Raw genomic sequence first — 16,275 nt, 5'->3', positions numbered from 1 at the left:
AGGCAGAATTGTTGTGTCACTTCACGGATGAGGTACGAGAGCGCAAAAATTCTGATTTAAAGACACTTTTAAAGTGCAGTGGAAACACTTACTCCATTTAGCCTGAGCTGGAAAAAAACATTAAAAAAAAAGTAATTATGTATCTGTAAATAATCTGCAAATAAATCTGTAAAATGAAACCAGCTGGAAATGATACCATTACATCTGTCTGTTCTTATGACTGACTCCCCTGGATATGTTTAACAGGAATGGTAGAGGGAGAATTCTCTTTTTCTCACCCTTTTTTTCCTCCTTAAAAACCACACCAGCACCACCATCCTGGTATGCAGCCAAGGGAGAAAAGGATGGAGGTTGAGACATTGACAGGCTGCTTGTGCTGCTGCTAAGGTAGCTCCTAACTTGTGATTTAGTAATGAAATAATGATGTGCAATAATTTAGAATGGTCTCTCTGTCTTCTAGTCATAAATCTCCTTTGCTAGGGAGAAGAGGCAAGATGTGTTGCTTTCTCCTTGCTGGATGCTGTCCATGTTTAGGTGGCTTTGCATACAGGAGGCAATCCGTGCTGCAAATGCACAACTCTTCTAGTACCCATCTGCCATCCTTTTCATCTGTGCCAGCAGCAACTCCATGTAAATCCTGCAGGGCTTACGGTCACAGGAAGCATCTCTTGGATAAAGAATAGAAAAAGTTTCTGGCAAACGTACCAATTTTTTGTTTTGGTTTGGGTTTTTGTTTGTTTGTATGTTTTTAATAGGTGAACCCTGGGTTTTTCTTCCTGTCAGAGCTGCTATATTGAGACTACTTTTATTGTGGAAAGGATGTATGCACATTTTTATCCATGTTTCATCCCGAGTTAACCACTCAGGAGAAATGCTGGAGAATTCCAAACCCTGGTATCACTGGAGAGGAGTTATTGCATCATAGCCTTTTGAAACGCAGATTGCAAGTACAAATTTTCTTTTGCAGTTTTTAAGCTGCTTTGAAAAGCAAAACTGGATACACAGATTCAAGCTCACACCTGCTTTTATACCTGCTGAATTGTGACAAGAGACAAGAAGTGTCTCATGTACTAACAACAAAGCCCTCTTTTTTTAAAAGTGACTAAATAATCCAATACTTTTGAAGTTCTCAGCACTGCAGAAGAATTATGGCATTTATTTAAGGGTTTGAATATGTAATTAAGCATCTAATTTTAAACCTGCACACTCAATAATGTTGGATTTTGCTACCAAGTTACTTCCTTTTTATGGTGTCTGCCAACTGCTGAAGTGTGCATTAGTGCATTGACATATTAATGCATGTTAGTGATGGAGGTACCTGATCAAGCAGCAGCCAAATGACCACAAAATAAACGTCTGAGTTGAAATCAGAACCTGCCATAAACAACAGAAAACTGCTTGCCTTTATCTTGCACTGACATCCCTATTCCCATCTGACTGGAAAAGCTGGACCCATTGGTGGAGCCCTTATAGTCTTAGGATCCAGCATCCCCTCTCATCTATTACCACATTAATGGTAAAATGCATTATTTTCTTGGGCCTTCTTCATGCCTTTCCCACCCCCCTTTCTTGGGCTCATTTTTTCCAGAATGTATGTTCCTGTAATTCTAATTAAGCATGTTCTGACTTGCTCATAAATTAAAACCAAATATTTAGCTGTTACTGATATACTCTATCCTACCTGGTCATAATGAGATAGAGGCCTTCCCCAGTTCCTGGGTGGAGCTTTCCCCCTTGTCTTAGGGCTGACCTGGAGCAGGGGAGGTGGCTGTGCACCATCTGTGCTCCCTGGATTGCTGCAGGCGCTCCCCAGCTGTTGCTGATGTTGGCTTTCCGGTATCGCTTGCCTATCACACCCTTGCCAGATTCAGATGCTCATTGAGAGCACATTTGAATACAGTCCACTTTTTCCCAGTGGGGAGGCGTGATACCAGGAGGAGAAGAGGCATTCTCAGCTCCAGCAGATACAGCAGTGTCACCCAGTTTGTGCTGATCTGTTGAACAGCAAACCTGCCATGTAAGGGCAGTCAGAAAATTACGAGGCAGGCGTTTAACACCACAGAAGCAATCCCAGTATTTAGCATGCTGAGAATACCAGCTAATCAGGGAAGGCTTGTCTAGATGTCTGGATTCCTTTGGTTCCTGAGGTATTTTGTAGATGCTGACGGCCAGTGTGAACTTTAAATCAATTTATTGCATATGTTTACATATGCAGCGAAACCATTTGCCATATCATTTAACTACACGGAGTGAATTGTTGACCGTGAGCTGATCTGACCTTTTCAGGTCTAATCAAGAAGTCTGAAATATTATTTTAGCCTGTCAGCTCTAGTAATATGCTGTAAGAGTATCTGGATCTAACTGAAAATGTCAAATGTGCTCTAATATGCAACCCATCAAAGTTACGATGCAGGAACCAGTTAAGAATATAAATCTGAAACATCTGTGGTGCATCTCAATTGCCTGGGTGAGTTGTTCTGCCATTGATACTAGCCAGCTAAAAACGTGGATTAAAAGCAATTCTTCGGAATACATGTGAGGTGTACAGCCACCTAAATACTAAAATGATTTTGAAAGAGGGGTGATAACTCCAGGTTAAAATACTACTGGAAAAAAGAGGGCCCAGCATGAATACTCGTGCTCTAGGGAATGTCTTGCTAGCTTTAGTGTGTGGTTACATAAGATTAGTGGTCTCATGTAACCTCAGAATCTTCCTTTTTAATTTTAATAATTTGCCACTTGTGAAGATTTTGCTCTTTTCAATAATAATCCATTATATAAGCTGAGATATCCTTATCAATCTTATTGCACTTAGTAGTACAAATTTTTTGTAGTCCTGAGCATTTCATGAAAAACCTACTTCTATATTTAAAAGTTCTAAAAATCAACACTTATAAGCAGAGTATTTAATGATTAAATTTTAAAATTTTTTTACTCACCTTCAAAATTTCTGTTCTTGGTATTTTATAAGATGCTCAGATCTAGGATAAATCTGCCTTCAATAATTATTTATCAAGCATGAGATTAATTGTTTATCGGTATAATTTCTGGATGATGAATTTAAATCTGGATGAAAATGTATGGGTGTAAGGAAAAACAACTTTGTATCCTATGAAAATGTTTTTTTTTTTTTTTTTTTTTTTAGCTAAACAGTCTATCAAAATTGTTTAGCCTTAAAACACTTGTTACACTAAAATTGAGTTGCTTTTTATCCGATTGTGGGTAGTTCTTGCAATTTGAGGCGCTATTAACTGAATTGCTACTATTAGTAAAACGTTGTTGGAAGTAGAATTAAAATGAACTATGGGAAGCCCTGCTGAACCGGTAACTTTGCATTGAAAAGAGTGTGTTTTAAAGGCTCCGCTTTACGCTGTTGGAGCTGTTCTTACTAGGCAATGCTGCCCTCCCCTGGTATGCTGCGAAAAGCAGGAATTTTTATTCCAGTTCTAGAGCTTCCTGTTGAAGAGAAATTCGTGTATTGGTCAAAACGGTGGGGGGAAATGCTCTTAAACAGACCATTATATGCTTCCTCTCTAAAGAGAGAAAAGCAAACTCCAAACAAACCATAAAACAGACATTTGTGCAGTGCTTTTATGTATGCATGATGCAGATGAATGTACAAATAATATGCATCTAATCTACTGTCAATACATGGTAGAGGGCTGAATTAAGTTTGTTTGGCAATTTGGAGGATGAATTGAAGACAAAATAAACAGATGCAAGGTGGTAGGAAGACAAATTACAAGAAGCTTTTCTGTAACAGTATAGTTTTGTCTTGTAAACATGAATGATAAATCTCTAAAACATTATATATATGTTCAGTTCTGCAACAGAGGAGTAAATGTGACTACAGCCAGAGGAGTAAATGTGACCAGGAATAGGATTGGCTCTTGTGCAAATGAAGCTGTAGCAAAACCATCATCTGCTGCCAGGGATATACAAAGATATCACCAGCAGCTCAGGAAGCCCCTTCACTGCACAGTTCTGAGAGCTGAGGAAGGTAGTCCAAGGAAATATTACTGCTGATGGTCTGTTCTTTACTGTATTCCCTCAGGTGCCCGGTACTAACTGCTGCTGGAGATAGAATCTTGGGGTAGAAGGTTCTTTAGGCTGTCCAGCTGTGGCTCTTATGTGTTAAATGTGTTGCTATTTGCTTTAATTTTGTAATCCTTCCATTTCTCACTGCTAGATAATTTCACCATAGTCCAGATAGCAGAAAGAAGTAAGCCTTGTTGCAAATACAGGAATTTTAGTTCCCACATCTGAGTCTAATAAAGTGTGTGGAGTGAGATTTGCTTTTTGTTTGTTGGTTTGTTTGTTTGTTTGTTTTTAAGGTATAAAATGTCACTTTCTTTTTATGCTTAAGATTTTTCTAATTGCTGGGCAACTTGAAAAACACACTCCTCATTTTACTCGCTCCTCTTTCCTTTTAATGCATCGGAGATCACCTAACGCTGCAGAAAACCAGAGAGAGTATGTTAAACTCTGGTTCATGTATTTCTTTGTGCCTTAGATCTGAACAGATTGCCCCATCAGGAGGGAGGTTTTTCTCCCAGACTGGTTGGCTTGAGGACTTTGCTTGAGTGTGAGTCCTTGTCTACTACTTAGGGCCAAGTCACCTGGGAGTTGTTTTAAGAGCTGTGGAGTATAATGACACTCCCAATCTGACTTGCTCTTCTCCAGGTACAGTTTTATGTTGTCGTGGTGTTGATATTTTACTACAGCCTTTTACAGCAGGGTCGGGGAGTTGTTCTGTGTCTGTGGTGCCTGCTGATCCACAGAGCAGGTCTGGGCCGTTCTGAGCTCCACTCCAACTCGGAAGTGACCTGTGACTCTGGCAGATAGAACCTGAAGATCCCAGTGGTCTTTCACAGGCTGTTGTTTCTAAAGTGACATTGCTGGCAGGAAAACAGCAGCATTTGCCTTCATGCACAACAGCAAGGAAGCTACAATAATCAATCCTTTTGGGAGCTAGCTGTAAAACCACTGCAAGTATGGCTACAAAGTTAAAGGCTGAGCTAAATCAACAGATAAGACGCCTTTCCCTTTGTGACACCCTGCCACAGCAGTACCAGTTTAATATGTTCTTTTTTGTTAGATCAGTATTTTGCCAGTGCAGCATCCCCATTCAGCTCATCAGGTGGTTCATGTGAATGGCAGTGGTGCTGCCCCTCAGCCTCGAACAAATGTGTGAGGTCTAGAACTGTGTGACAGTTTTCTTTCTTCTCCATAACTTTTGCAGGTGTTGGGGCTGCTGGTGTGGACCCTGATTGCTGGAACAGAATACTTTCTCTATCCAGCCTTCGGCTGGGTGATGTTTGTAGCTGTGTTTTACTGGGTTCTCACCGTCTTCTTTCTGATCATCTACATGACAATGACCTACACCAGGATCCCGCAGGTGCCATGGACCATGGTGGTAAATATACCCATTCTTTGTTGTTCCAGCTTTGCTGGGTTTTGAAGAGAATAAAATATTGGTGCATTCTACATGTATATTTAAGCAACTCTGCTTGTACTCTTTGCAGGTTTTCCCCTGATTGCTGTGTGTCTGCAGTGTTTAACTTTCACACCACCCAGACACTTTCAAAACACTCTTTCTATGACGTTTCACCATTTTGTTCAGCCATTGATGTAGTGACTTGATTTTTAATGTGTGTGTGACTGATACTTATGCACAGTGACCTCTTTTTCTCTCTGTAGTGGTTATGTCCCATGAAAAATGAGTCTGTTGCTGCCTCTGAGGTAACAGACTTGGCCATATGGGTTTAACAGCAGAAATCCCTGGAATTAACACCATGCATTAGGAGCAGGACTTGGACTCTTAAAACATGAGTCTTCCCCTGCTAAAAAAGCAAGGATGGTTCAGAGGTAGCAACACTGACAATCCATATGTATCACAGTCTACTGTGAAAATGGTGCTGAAAATTATTTATATGTAAAATATGTACCATGTAAAGGATGTACCATGTAGTCCTTTGCTTTGAGCTCAAGAGTTAAAGCAAATCAGATAAACAGCTACTGTAATTACAGAAAAATTTCACAGGCACTTAAAATGCAGATCCAATTTTTATGGTTTGAGCAAACCTGGCCAGCTCTAACTCTCAAAGGTGTATTTTTACCTCATTTGCATAACAGCCTGGTCTTCAGGATGGTAGATCCTAAAAGTCATTGTCATTTCAGCCAACTGGCTATTTGTGATCCATCTAAGAATCACTACAAATTTTATCTTTGCATTTGTTGGATACAGTGAGATACTGGTTTGGTTGGTTGGTGTTTTTTTTTTTTTTTTAAACAGCTAAATATTATTGACTAGAATTCTGTTATTTCTATGATGAAATGTATTTGACTTCTGTGTTGCTAACAGCCTGTTATCAGCTATATAGTGTATGTGACTAAAATTGAACACTAGAATACTCTTCTCTTTTAGTGTTTCCATTTGCTGCTGCAATAAATAGCCAGCTATAGCAATTACTAATAAGAACAACCAGGATTATGTTCAGATAGCTTCTCTATTTTCGAATTTCGTAACCAGCAATTACCATTAAGGCTGCTATAGAAATGTTGGATTATTTCAATTACAGCAGTAATGTGTCTGGGTATATTTAAAGGTGTGGGGTTTTTTTTTTTCCCCATTGCATTACATGTAAGTAAAGTACATTCAAAGGGAAAGCATCTTTATACCCATTTGAATAAAGCTTTGGTCATTACCCTTCTTTCATCAGTTGAATGCTATTATGAGGCAACTGCACATAAATGAGTCGCCCCTGATCTATGTGGCAGAGAAACTGGAATATTTGATTTGTTTCTATTTCATATCGAGTATATTTCTTGCTCTGAGTTCCAAAAAAATGTAAGTCCAAAAGGTGGTCTCCTTTTATATAAAAGGGTCATTTAAAGAGAAAATGAATACAAAACAAATAAAAGATGCTTGTGTTCCAGCTTGTTTTGACCTGAGGTATTAAAAGAGCTTTTGGGAACAGCCCTTGAATTGGTCCTCTGCTGCTCCTGTATGGCCAAGAGGAATGCTGAGTCTCTTTTCAGAGAGATGCTTTTAAAGTCTTTGTTGGAAAGAGCATGACACACCTTTTTGAGTGATTTCACACCCACTTTTACCCTCTTCTCTGAAGAATCCTGAATTTCAGTATCTGCCAGTTACTGCTGTGCTTCCTTAGGTGACAGTTAGCTCAAACTGTTCTACAAACAGTTACAAACTACTGCATACAAACCATTGTATGCGGTATCCAAAATTACATCTGGACATCGCTGTCATAAATTCACTTTTTGCAGGTTAAGCACATTACCAAATTGCTTAAGATGCAGTTACTTTTACTGCAAATTAACCCAAAAGATGTGCTTCAAAACTGACTCTCCTTCATAGTGGAAGTTTTTTGCTGAAACAATCAATGTAAGCTTTTAAAAATCTGGTGAATTTGAATTTAAGAAGCAGATGGTAATTTAGCATGAACCATTTGGTTTGAGTAATATATTGGCAGCAAAGGCCCAATCAGCTTGCACTGCATTCCATCTTCCCCAACAGTGTTATTTCCCAGAGCAGCACTTCGCTGAAATTATGTGCTTTTCTCTTTTTTCTACATGACAAGATATTGCAGGGATTTGTAGCTTTCCAGGGTAATTGAGTCTTTTTGGAATGGGAAATCTGAAAATAACAACAAATACACTAGGTAATCAAATTTTGGGTTTCTAAATCAGTGCTTTACGGAAGTTCACCAGAACCTGCCAATTGTTGGCACCTCATCCTAAAATTGACGGTTTGATATTTTATTGCTGTACTACCCAGATAAAACAAGGGGAGAGATCTGTGGATAGACACAGTACCTTTTTATTAGACAAGCTGATATAGGTGAGATGAACCCCCACTCATTTGTAAGTGTGTGAATCAAATCTCAAGTGCCAGTCCTTGGACTCCATCTGAGTGCTGAGGCACTGCCAGCCCAGTTCCCTGTGGAAGGAAAAGTGGATATTTTCCACTGTTCCTTCTTAACTTCTCTTCTTGAGCTGCAGCTTTTTTTTAGATTTTGCCAAAGCTGGTTAAAAGTGAATTAAATTGTGGGTAATTGGCATAAATTCCTAGCATCCACTGGGTCACACAGTGGGAATTAATAAGTTGGAGTTGCACCAGCTTGGCAACATTTAGGCAACTAGAGCAACAGAGTTAGAGGTTATATTTGTGTGACACTCTGGAGTGCAAAACCAGGGTCAGAAGCTGAAGGGAGCTGATTATGTACATGAGGAGAGCAGGTCTACATGGAGTTACCCATTCCTTCAATTGTAACTAGATGCAAAGCATATCAGAGGCATTCCACTTAAACATGGCACCAATTTGCATGCCTTAGACAAGCAGCAGAGTGGAGTTTGGAGGGATTTAACTTTTTCTTAATAAGAAGGAACTTCCATGACCAAGTAGTGAAAAAGTAAAAGGCCAGAGTTTCATACATACATTTTTCATCTTCTTAGACAATCTGTTCTCTCTTCCTTTCGTGCTCTCTCTCACATGCAAAAACCAAACAAACTTTTTGTTTGCTCTCTGTAGGGTTATGTGAGGTCATTGTTATCTGCTTTGCTTCTTTCTTAGTAATAAATGTAAGTACCCTGAGACATTAACTTTGCCTTTTGAAAGAGAAAATGCAGCATCTGCCACGGGTCTTGATGACCCATGTGTTCCAGTCAGACTCTTCTCTTCCTTAGATTTACCAGTTTCTTTCTCCTCCTAAAAACAGGCAGAAGGGAAAGGTACTGAGAGCTGGAAGAATACAACCAGGAAAAAAAGTCACTCTCTTTATGTCCTTCAGTAGTGTAGAAAACAAAGTTTTGGAAGCTTTATAAATATTCTCCATATGCCATGAGTTATTGATTCCTATCTTTGTGTAGATTAGAAGTGTAATCAAAGTTTGGTCTTGTTTCTTTGTTCTGTTTTTTTCACGTAGAGTCATATTCTTACTGCCTAACCCTTAGATTGCGGTAACCAGAGTCTTTATTTTCACTTCTGGAAAATCACAGCACACCTGTGAGGCTTTTAAGACTTTTCTGGATTTCGTGTGATGGAGAGAGCAGTTTGTCCAAAATATGGTTCAATGTTTATGGATCCTCACAGCAGTTAAATTTTAATCTTACAGATAGAAATATGGAAGAAGGCAAAAACAGTTAAGAATGAAATTTCTGGTGTACACTGCATGTGTTCAGAATAGAGTTTTGTAATGCTGGAAAACTGATGCCTGTGCATATTAATGACATATGTTTGTCTTTTCAACAGGGTCTGTGTTTTAATGGAAGTGCCTTTGTTTTGTATCTCATCGCTGCCATTGTAGATGCATCTTCAGTTACCAAAGATCTGGACAATCACAATTACAACAGCTGGGCAGCTTCTTCAGTGAGTTCATTTTTTGTTTAAATCAGTTTTGCGTCCAGTAAAGTTAGAGCAAATGAAGACTCGTTGGAAGTATGGGTTGAAGTTGCAAGTGTTCTGCATTTTGAAAAGCTGCAGAGTGATAGAGGTCACGTGCAAAACCTATAAATAGCTGCAATTTAGTTCATCGTTTTTAGAGGTGACTAGAAATTCCACCAGGAGATGACAGTCACATCAGAAAAGGCAGTCATGTTTTTAAGATCACACTGATTTGCTCCTCTCTTGCCCCCATTACCAGCTCTCTGGCTGAGCTCAGAGCCTGCACATCAGAACAGGAAAAAAAGATTGTGTGAGCATCGAGTCACCCCACTGCACCTGGACAACTTCAAAAGCAGTTTAACTCAGCTAACTTTGCATACTGATGCATAAGATGCATTCAGCTTTCTGTGGCCCGAGCTATTGTCCACATTGTCCACACAGCACCTTGGGGAAAGCCCTGGAATGGTATTGCTGTTTCCACAATGAACTTCCTGTTACAGCTTCAACTTTTGATAATCTTTCCTTTGAGTTGCAAGGGCAACATTTCAAAAAGCATGTAATGTGATGAAATCACTAATTAGTCTGCTATTACTATCTTAGTGCTTAGATTTAGAAATCCAAAACAGTCAAAGTGGATAAAAAATAACTTAAAAACAAAACAAAAAAGGAACAGAAAAGAGCCTTGTCACTTTTTGAGTTAGGTGAACACATTCCCTAGCAAAGTGAAGGGAGTTGTAGAAGAACTTATTTCATGTTATGGCAACAAAAGTCAAATTCAATTGTGTACAGGAATTCCAAATTAGTGAGTGTTCATGCTTCTGCAGTTGTCCTCCTGACTATTCACAAATCCTGTCTGAAGCATATTTTTTGTATGGCCATGAACACAGGAACTTGAACACCTGCTCTGTTTTTGTCCTGGGAATTGGATCATTAAATCCCTGTCATTTCAGTGGTGTTTGGGGTCTTCTCCTCGTGGCAGTTTGTAACTACAGATCTGTTACTCAGCCACTGCAGCTGACAGGAACTTGCTTGCTGCTAGATAAGCTTCCATGCTGATTCAGGTTTTATGCAAAATGCATGACTGTTCAGTGTCTCATGGGAGGTTTGGATTCTCTTCTAATACTTCCTAATAATGTTTATCTAACACAGTGTCTAAATAAACTATTAAATGTGGATTCTTGCTTTCAAAATCCATTAAGGGTTTCATGAATAGAGGATTTAGCAAATCATCTATCCCCAATAGTCATTCTGTTAGAAAGATTTTAGATGCAGCTTTTATTTAATAAAATCATTGGGAAAAGAAGAATGCTACAGTATTTTATTGTAATAAGATTTTACATCATCATCTACAGTTTTTTTTGAGTTAGAGATTAAATTTGCATTAGCCAACGCTCACCAAGAGCCCTCTGTTGAAAGGCTGAGATTTACTGCCTGGTTGCTCAGCATGTGAGCATCACAGTGCCTACTGTGCTCAGCAGTGCCTACCCATGCCAACGATGGCATGTAAGCCAGGAACAACTGTAGAATCATAAAATATTTTTAGGCTGGAAGGGACTTCTCGGAAGTCATCTGGTCCAACTCTCTGCACTCCTACAGCTGGGCTAATTCATATCAGGCTACCAGGGCCTTGTCCACTTGAATTTGAGTACTTCCAAATATGGCCATTCCACAATGCCTGTGTTTGATTACTCACACTGTGGGTTGGGGCTTTTTTTTCCTAATACTAATTGAAATTTCCTGCCTATAACTTGTGTTTGTTCCTTCTTGTCCTATCATTGCTCCTCTCTTCGAAAAGTGGTGTTAATCTTATCTGCAGTGACATATTTACTTGATTCAGCTACTAGCACAAAACATTCTGGTATTTTCGTTAAGGCCATGTTGAATACTGTCTGTTTTGAACAACATGCAGTGATTAACAGGGACTTAAGCACTAGTGCTGAATTGGACTTTATCAGTACATGTGAAATAAATCTAGCCTGCTGTAGAAGGCTTATAATGTTATCAGTTTCTGACAGCGTGGTTGCTGTCACTGAGGAATATCTTTATCCATCAGTAGAGGACCTCTGGAATTGGTAACCTAATCAGCAGTGCTGTTTGAGAACACGTCTGGGCGTGGATTTGAATCCCAGCTTTCTCTGTCAGCAGACAGATGCACTGTGAGCCATGCTGAGGTACAGGTGGGCTGTAGGCAATTTCTGGAACACAGCAGCAGGAGAGGAGTCTTAGCTTGAGCTCACGTTGTCCCACAGACAATTCCTCAGCCTGTAAAAGTGGCAAGTACTTATATTGGTGGCAGTCCAATCTGCAAGATCTGTACTGAGGCCATACAATGAGGAATTTATTCAAAAAGTTGAAATATGTCATGCTTTGTCTGCTCCAAGCCCATATTTCTAGGCATAGCATAAGCTTACTTTTACACAGTGTTGGCTGTGATGGCCACACCAGCACGAGGTGAGAGTGTGCCATTTTTGTCACCTTGCTATTTTCATTTTTCCCAAGTCCCTTAACATTGTTTTTTTCTTAGAAATTACAGTGCTCTCAGATATATTTACTTCCTAATCTATTTTTTCCTCTCTCTCAACAGTTCTTTGCCTTCGTGGTTACCTCCTGCTATGCTGGAAATACGTATTTTAGCTTTATATCCTGGAGATCACGAACTTTGCAGTAAATACTTTGTTAAAGCCAATTCTGTTATCTAAAGTACCTTGAGGATTATTCACTTTTGATAAAAGCTTGGAAGAGGGGTGTGAGGTATTTTTGAACATTTCTCCTAGAATTGACACAATATAAATCGAGATGAATTGATTATTTATAATAATGCCATCTTTAGGGACATTTTTAACCTGACTTTGTACTATATAATAAAATTTCATACTGCTTCTTTTAAAATTAACATAGTATTTTTCTAGACACTGTATAGTTGTTACTACTAGACCTCAATGTGCCAGTTATGTAAATGTAACTTTTTAAATGCTACAGTTATACTTTTGATACTGAAGGCTACCAAAACTAAGATTGATATTGTATCGTTTTCATGTATGAAAAAGTGACATTGTGCAGAAAAAAAAAAAAAAAACTGAAAGTTTAAAAAATAAATAAATAAATGATCCAACTGTACATGTTTTGTAAACTGAGAGTAGAAGCTTGCTTTTTAAAATTTCTTTGTCAGAGTACAATACATACCACCAAGAATTCTGATGATCCTGTCGGTGTGCATAGCCTAACAGCCTCTCACATCACAAGGTGGCTTTTGGTTACTGTGGGTCTGTCTCTCAGCTCTGAAGCTGAAGGAATGTTGTGCCTGGAACACTTTACCTGAACAGGTTTCTCAGATCCAGCAGGCTCCAAAGCAGGAGCCCAGACAACACCCCCTTAGTGCTGGGTGCTTAACCTGCTGAGGGCATCACAAATCTCTGGCTGAAGGTAACAAACACTTCTTGTTTCTCAGCAGACTGTGCTTGTTTGGGCTTTCTTCTCCTCAGATTAGGCTGTTACTCTCTCTTATTAAAATCTGGGTTTCTAAATCGTATTAAATGATACAGAGATTAAATCCACAGAAGAATTGTCAAGACACCAGTGCTACGAGCAAGGAATTTCCTCCCTCCTTTCCTGTCTGCTGACATCATCTGCAACTTGTTAGTTTAACAAATGAAGTTGGTACTCCTATTTAAATAACTTTGAATCAAGCAGAAGTATGACAGAATATGACTTTCAAAACAGATACCTTTGAAAATTACTTTCAAATACAAATTACCTAAGGTTTTTTTTTCCAGAAATTACATGGTGAGTGAAAGGTTGTGATTATTTTATGATGTTATTTAAAGCTTTCCTCATTTAAAACTACTGGTGAACCTTTTATTCATGGATTAAGAAGATTTGGATTCCCTTCTAGTCTTCAAAAGCTTATTTGGTTTATAATATATGGTAGTAGAGAAACCTTACAGCTTAAAAAAACCTTCTTTATTTCTCCTTGTAAATAAATGGTGTGTGGTTACTTACATATGTGCCTTGCAGAAGATTTATCAGCAGACAGCTAATTCCCTTCTTGATCACATGGTTTTCTTCTTATTATCTGTCAGTCATAAGATTTCAGTGTAAGGGAAGCCAAAATATTATTTAAAAACCTATACTTGTCTGCAAATTGCATTTGGCCTACACAACATAGGTCAGGCTGTCTGCTGCTTGCTAAATTTATCCAGTTGTGAGAAGGAAGAATGGCTAGCAACTCTGCATTTTATCTACACAGATAAAATGTGTCATTAAAATCCTGTATGCTCTTTTCCATCGCTGGGAATAAAAAGAATCAAAGGCATTGAAATGATCCAAGTGCCAACTGACAGTGTGACTAGAAATATAGCCAGAATTAAAATTTCATCAGTGATTTCTCACCAGTCAAAAAGCTTCAGTAGTGATAGAAATTCTTTCTTAATTGCTATTTTTTGTATCTATTTCAACTCCGAAGGATATGACTATGTTTGCACAAACATTTCAAGATTTTGTATTAACTGCAGTGGTTTGGTTTAAACTCATAACCCAGACCTCATTTGTGAGCAGAGGCAGTAAGAGGGAGTGGAGCTAAGAGAAAGTTGTTTTGTCCAGTTTACCTAAAACTGTCATGGCAACTGTGTGTTACATGTCAGAGTAAGCCCTTTAATGTAAGATAAAACCAGATAAGGAGTGATTCTGGCAAAATGCCTGCCTGCTCTCTGAGACTTCAGTGCTGATCCTCAAGGGAAGATCTGCAGAATGACTTCCAGAGACAAATCTGTGAGTTGAATCCTTAATTCTGAAATTTAAAAAAATACATACTAGGCAAAATTTGCTTTGTACTTGGCCTTGCTTTTTTTGTTTTGTTTTTCTTCACAAACCATAACTTACCTGCCTTGCTCTGTCCTTTCACAAAGATAATTATCTTACTTCCCATGCTCTTTCTCATCGTTTCATTTCTCATCTGTTGCCCAGGTACCACTGTCTTGTTTTTCAAATGTTCTGAATATCTAATTGAAATTGGAGGAGTCAGCACAAGATGACCATTCCTTTTGGAATTTGCTCCTCCAGTTTCAGGCCTGAAGAGAGGGATAAGCACCCGAAAGATTATCTTCCAATTCACTTGTCTTAAACATTGATTTGGAAACCATGGGTTCATGCATTTGTATATTCTAATATTGATAAAGAATATAAGCTAGCTGTGGTTTGTCATATAACAATTAAAACATGGTTTGTACCTGCTGTAGGTTAGAACTCATAAGATTGAAAGAAGCCTTGAAAACTGGTAAGTGAAGTCATTAGTGAAATTCTTAATACAGATATTTAGAAGAATAAACAAACTGCTAACAAACTTGCAAAATGAAGGTGTTTGACTTATAACTAACTTGTCTCAGACAAACAGAAAAATCTAAGTGACATACATAAGGGACTTGATGTCAAGTTATGGCCCTTAATTTTCATTTATTAAGGAGTTGTCAGTACCTTTTTTCATCCTCATACACAATGCCCCTAACAAGGCAAAGTAAATAGCATGAGAACTGTAATAAAAACTTCAAATGCAGTAGAGTTAGGTTGGCTTTGTCCCAGTGCTTCACAGAAGACGCCTGTATTGCTGGGTAGAAAATATGTCGGTTATTCTACTTGTAATAATTTTAAGTTATTTCTGTTTCACTGCCCTGAACTCAGATGAGCAGGGCCCCAGTCACACACACACTTTCAAAAGAAATAAAGAACTAAAGAACCAGCAGGTAAAACTGCGTATTTCTAAATAGGAAGTGAAGAAGTTACTGGAACCTTCCTCCACAGGGCTTATAGAAACCTGTAGCCATGCATGCTTCCAAATGGGAACTGTAAGGAGAAAAAAACCAAACAAACAGCTGTTTAAAAGTGGAACAACTTTTTCTTTTTTTTTCTCAGCAGCTATCATTTTACTCTTGTGGCAGAAGCCAGCGTTGTAGCTTTGATATCTAATGACATGAGATAAAATGTGGTGGGACAGGTAATTCCTTTTACTGCTACCACAAGATGGCTTAACAAAAGTACTGCTTAATCTAGGGAGGACCATTGCCCACACTGGCAAACCCATTTTGCTCCAAGTAAATTGCTCATGCTGGGGCCTTAGGTGTGTTGGGAGTCATGTGGGCTTACATGACTCTTCCCTCTCAGACAATTTTAGCTGCTGAAGGAACTTACTAAATACTAAGCATGAACAGAATCTGCGTCGTAACTGCAGAAGGAAGCAGCAGAAGATGGGGTCACTACTGCAGTGAGTACAAAAGTGGCACACACCCAGCTCAGAGGCCTGCTGCTACCTCACTTGTCAGAAAGCAGAACAAGTTATTTTAAGCGTGAGGCAATATATAGCTTCCTTTGCTGCGTTTCATTACTATTGCTGTAGGATTAATTCAAACACTGGGCCTGAGACATCTGGACAGCCCTTACAGTTTTACCTGTTACTGCCCATTAATGCAAATGGTTTTTATCTTTTATGAGACCTAGAATCAGAGGACTGGGGTGGGGGCGCGTTGGCAAGAGCGGGTGCCGTGTGAGCAGGCGGGCGCTGTTTGCAGCTGTGCCTCCGCAGCAAAGCACCGGAGTCGCTCCCTTCCCAGCGCACCGCCGACAAACTTCGACGCTCGGCGGGGTTTGTCCTTGTCCCTGCCGAGCTGCTCCGTGCGGAGCTCCCTCCCGGCAGGCGTCCCGCTCCCTCCGGCCTGTTTCCATGCATCCCAGCCGCGCACGGCACGGCACGGCACGGCACGGCGCGGGGGGAGCCTCCCTGCGCGGCTCCCGCTCCCGGCTGTCCCGGACCCCGCTGTCCCGCCCGGGTGCGGCGGCGTCTCCCCCGCGGCAGGGAAACCCCCGCGGCTGCCCCTCGGCCTCCC

General features: G+C 39.6%; 1 protein-coding gene across 1 annotated transcript in view; it reads left to right on the top strand.

Moving 5' to 3' along the window:
* CMTM8 (CKLF like MARVEL transmembrane domain containing 8) overlaps positions 1–12,579 on the top strand; it is a 34,691-nt gene extending 22,112 nt beyond the window's left edge. Inside the window, exons 2-4 of the mRNA XM_084206839.1 lie at positions 5,243–5,416; positions 9,272–9,388; positions 11,988–12,579. Of these exons, the coding sequence (XP_084062965.1) occupies positions 5,243–5,416; positions 9,272–9,388; positions 11,988–12,071 (375 nt within the window). The 3' untranslated portion in view covers positions 12,072–12,579. The remainder of the gene's footprint in view (positions 1–5,242; positions 5,417–9,271; positions 9,389–11,987) is intronic.
* Positions 12,580–16,275: the final 3,696 nt, after the last annotated feature.

The sequence above is a fragment of the Fringilla coelebs genome (genome assembly GCF_963513975.1).
Source record: "Fringilla coelebs genome assembly, chromosome: 1".
In the NCBI taxonomy this organism is placed as follows: Eukaryota; Metazoa; Chordata; class Aves; order Passeriformes; family Fringillidae; genus Fringilla; species Fringilla coelebs.
This window is presented reverse-complemented; position numbering and strand designations above follow the sequence as displayed.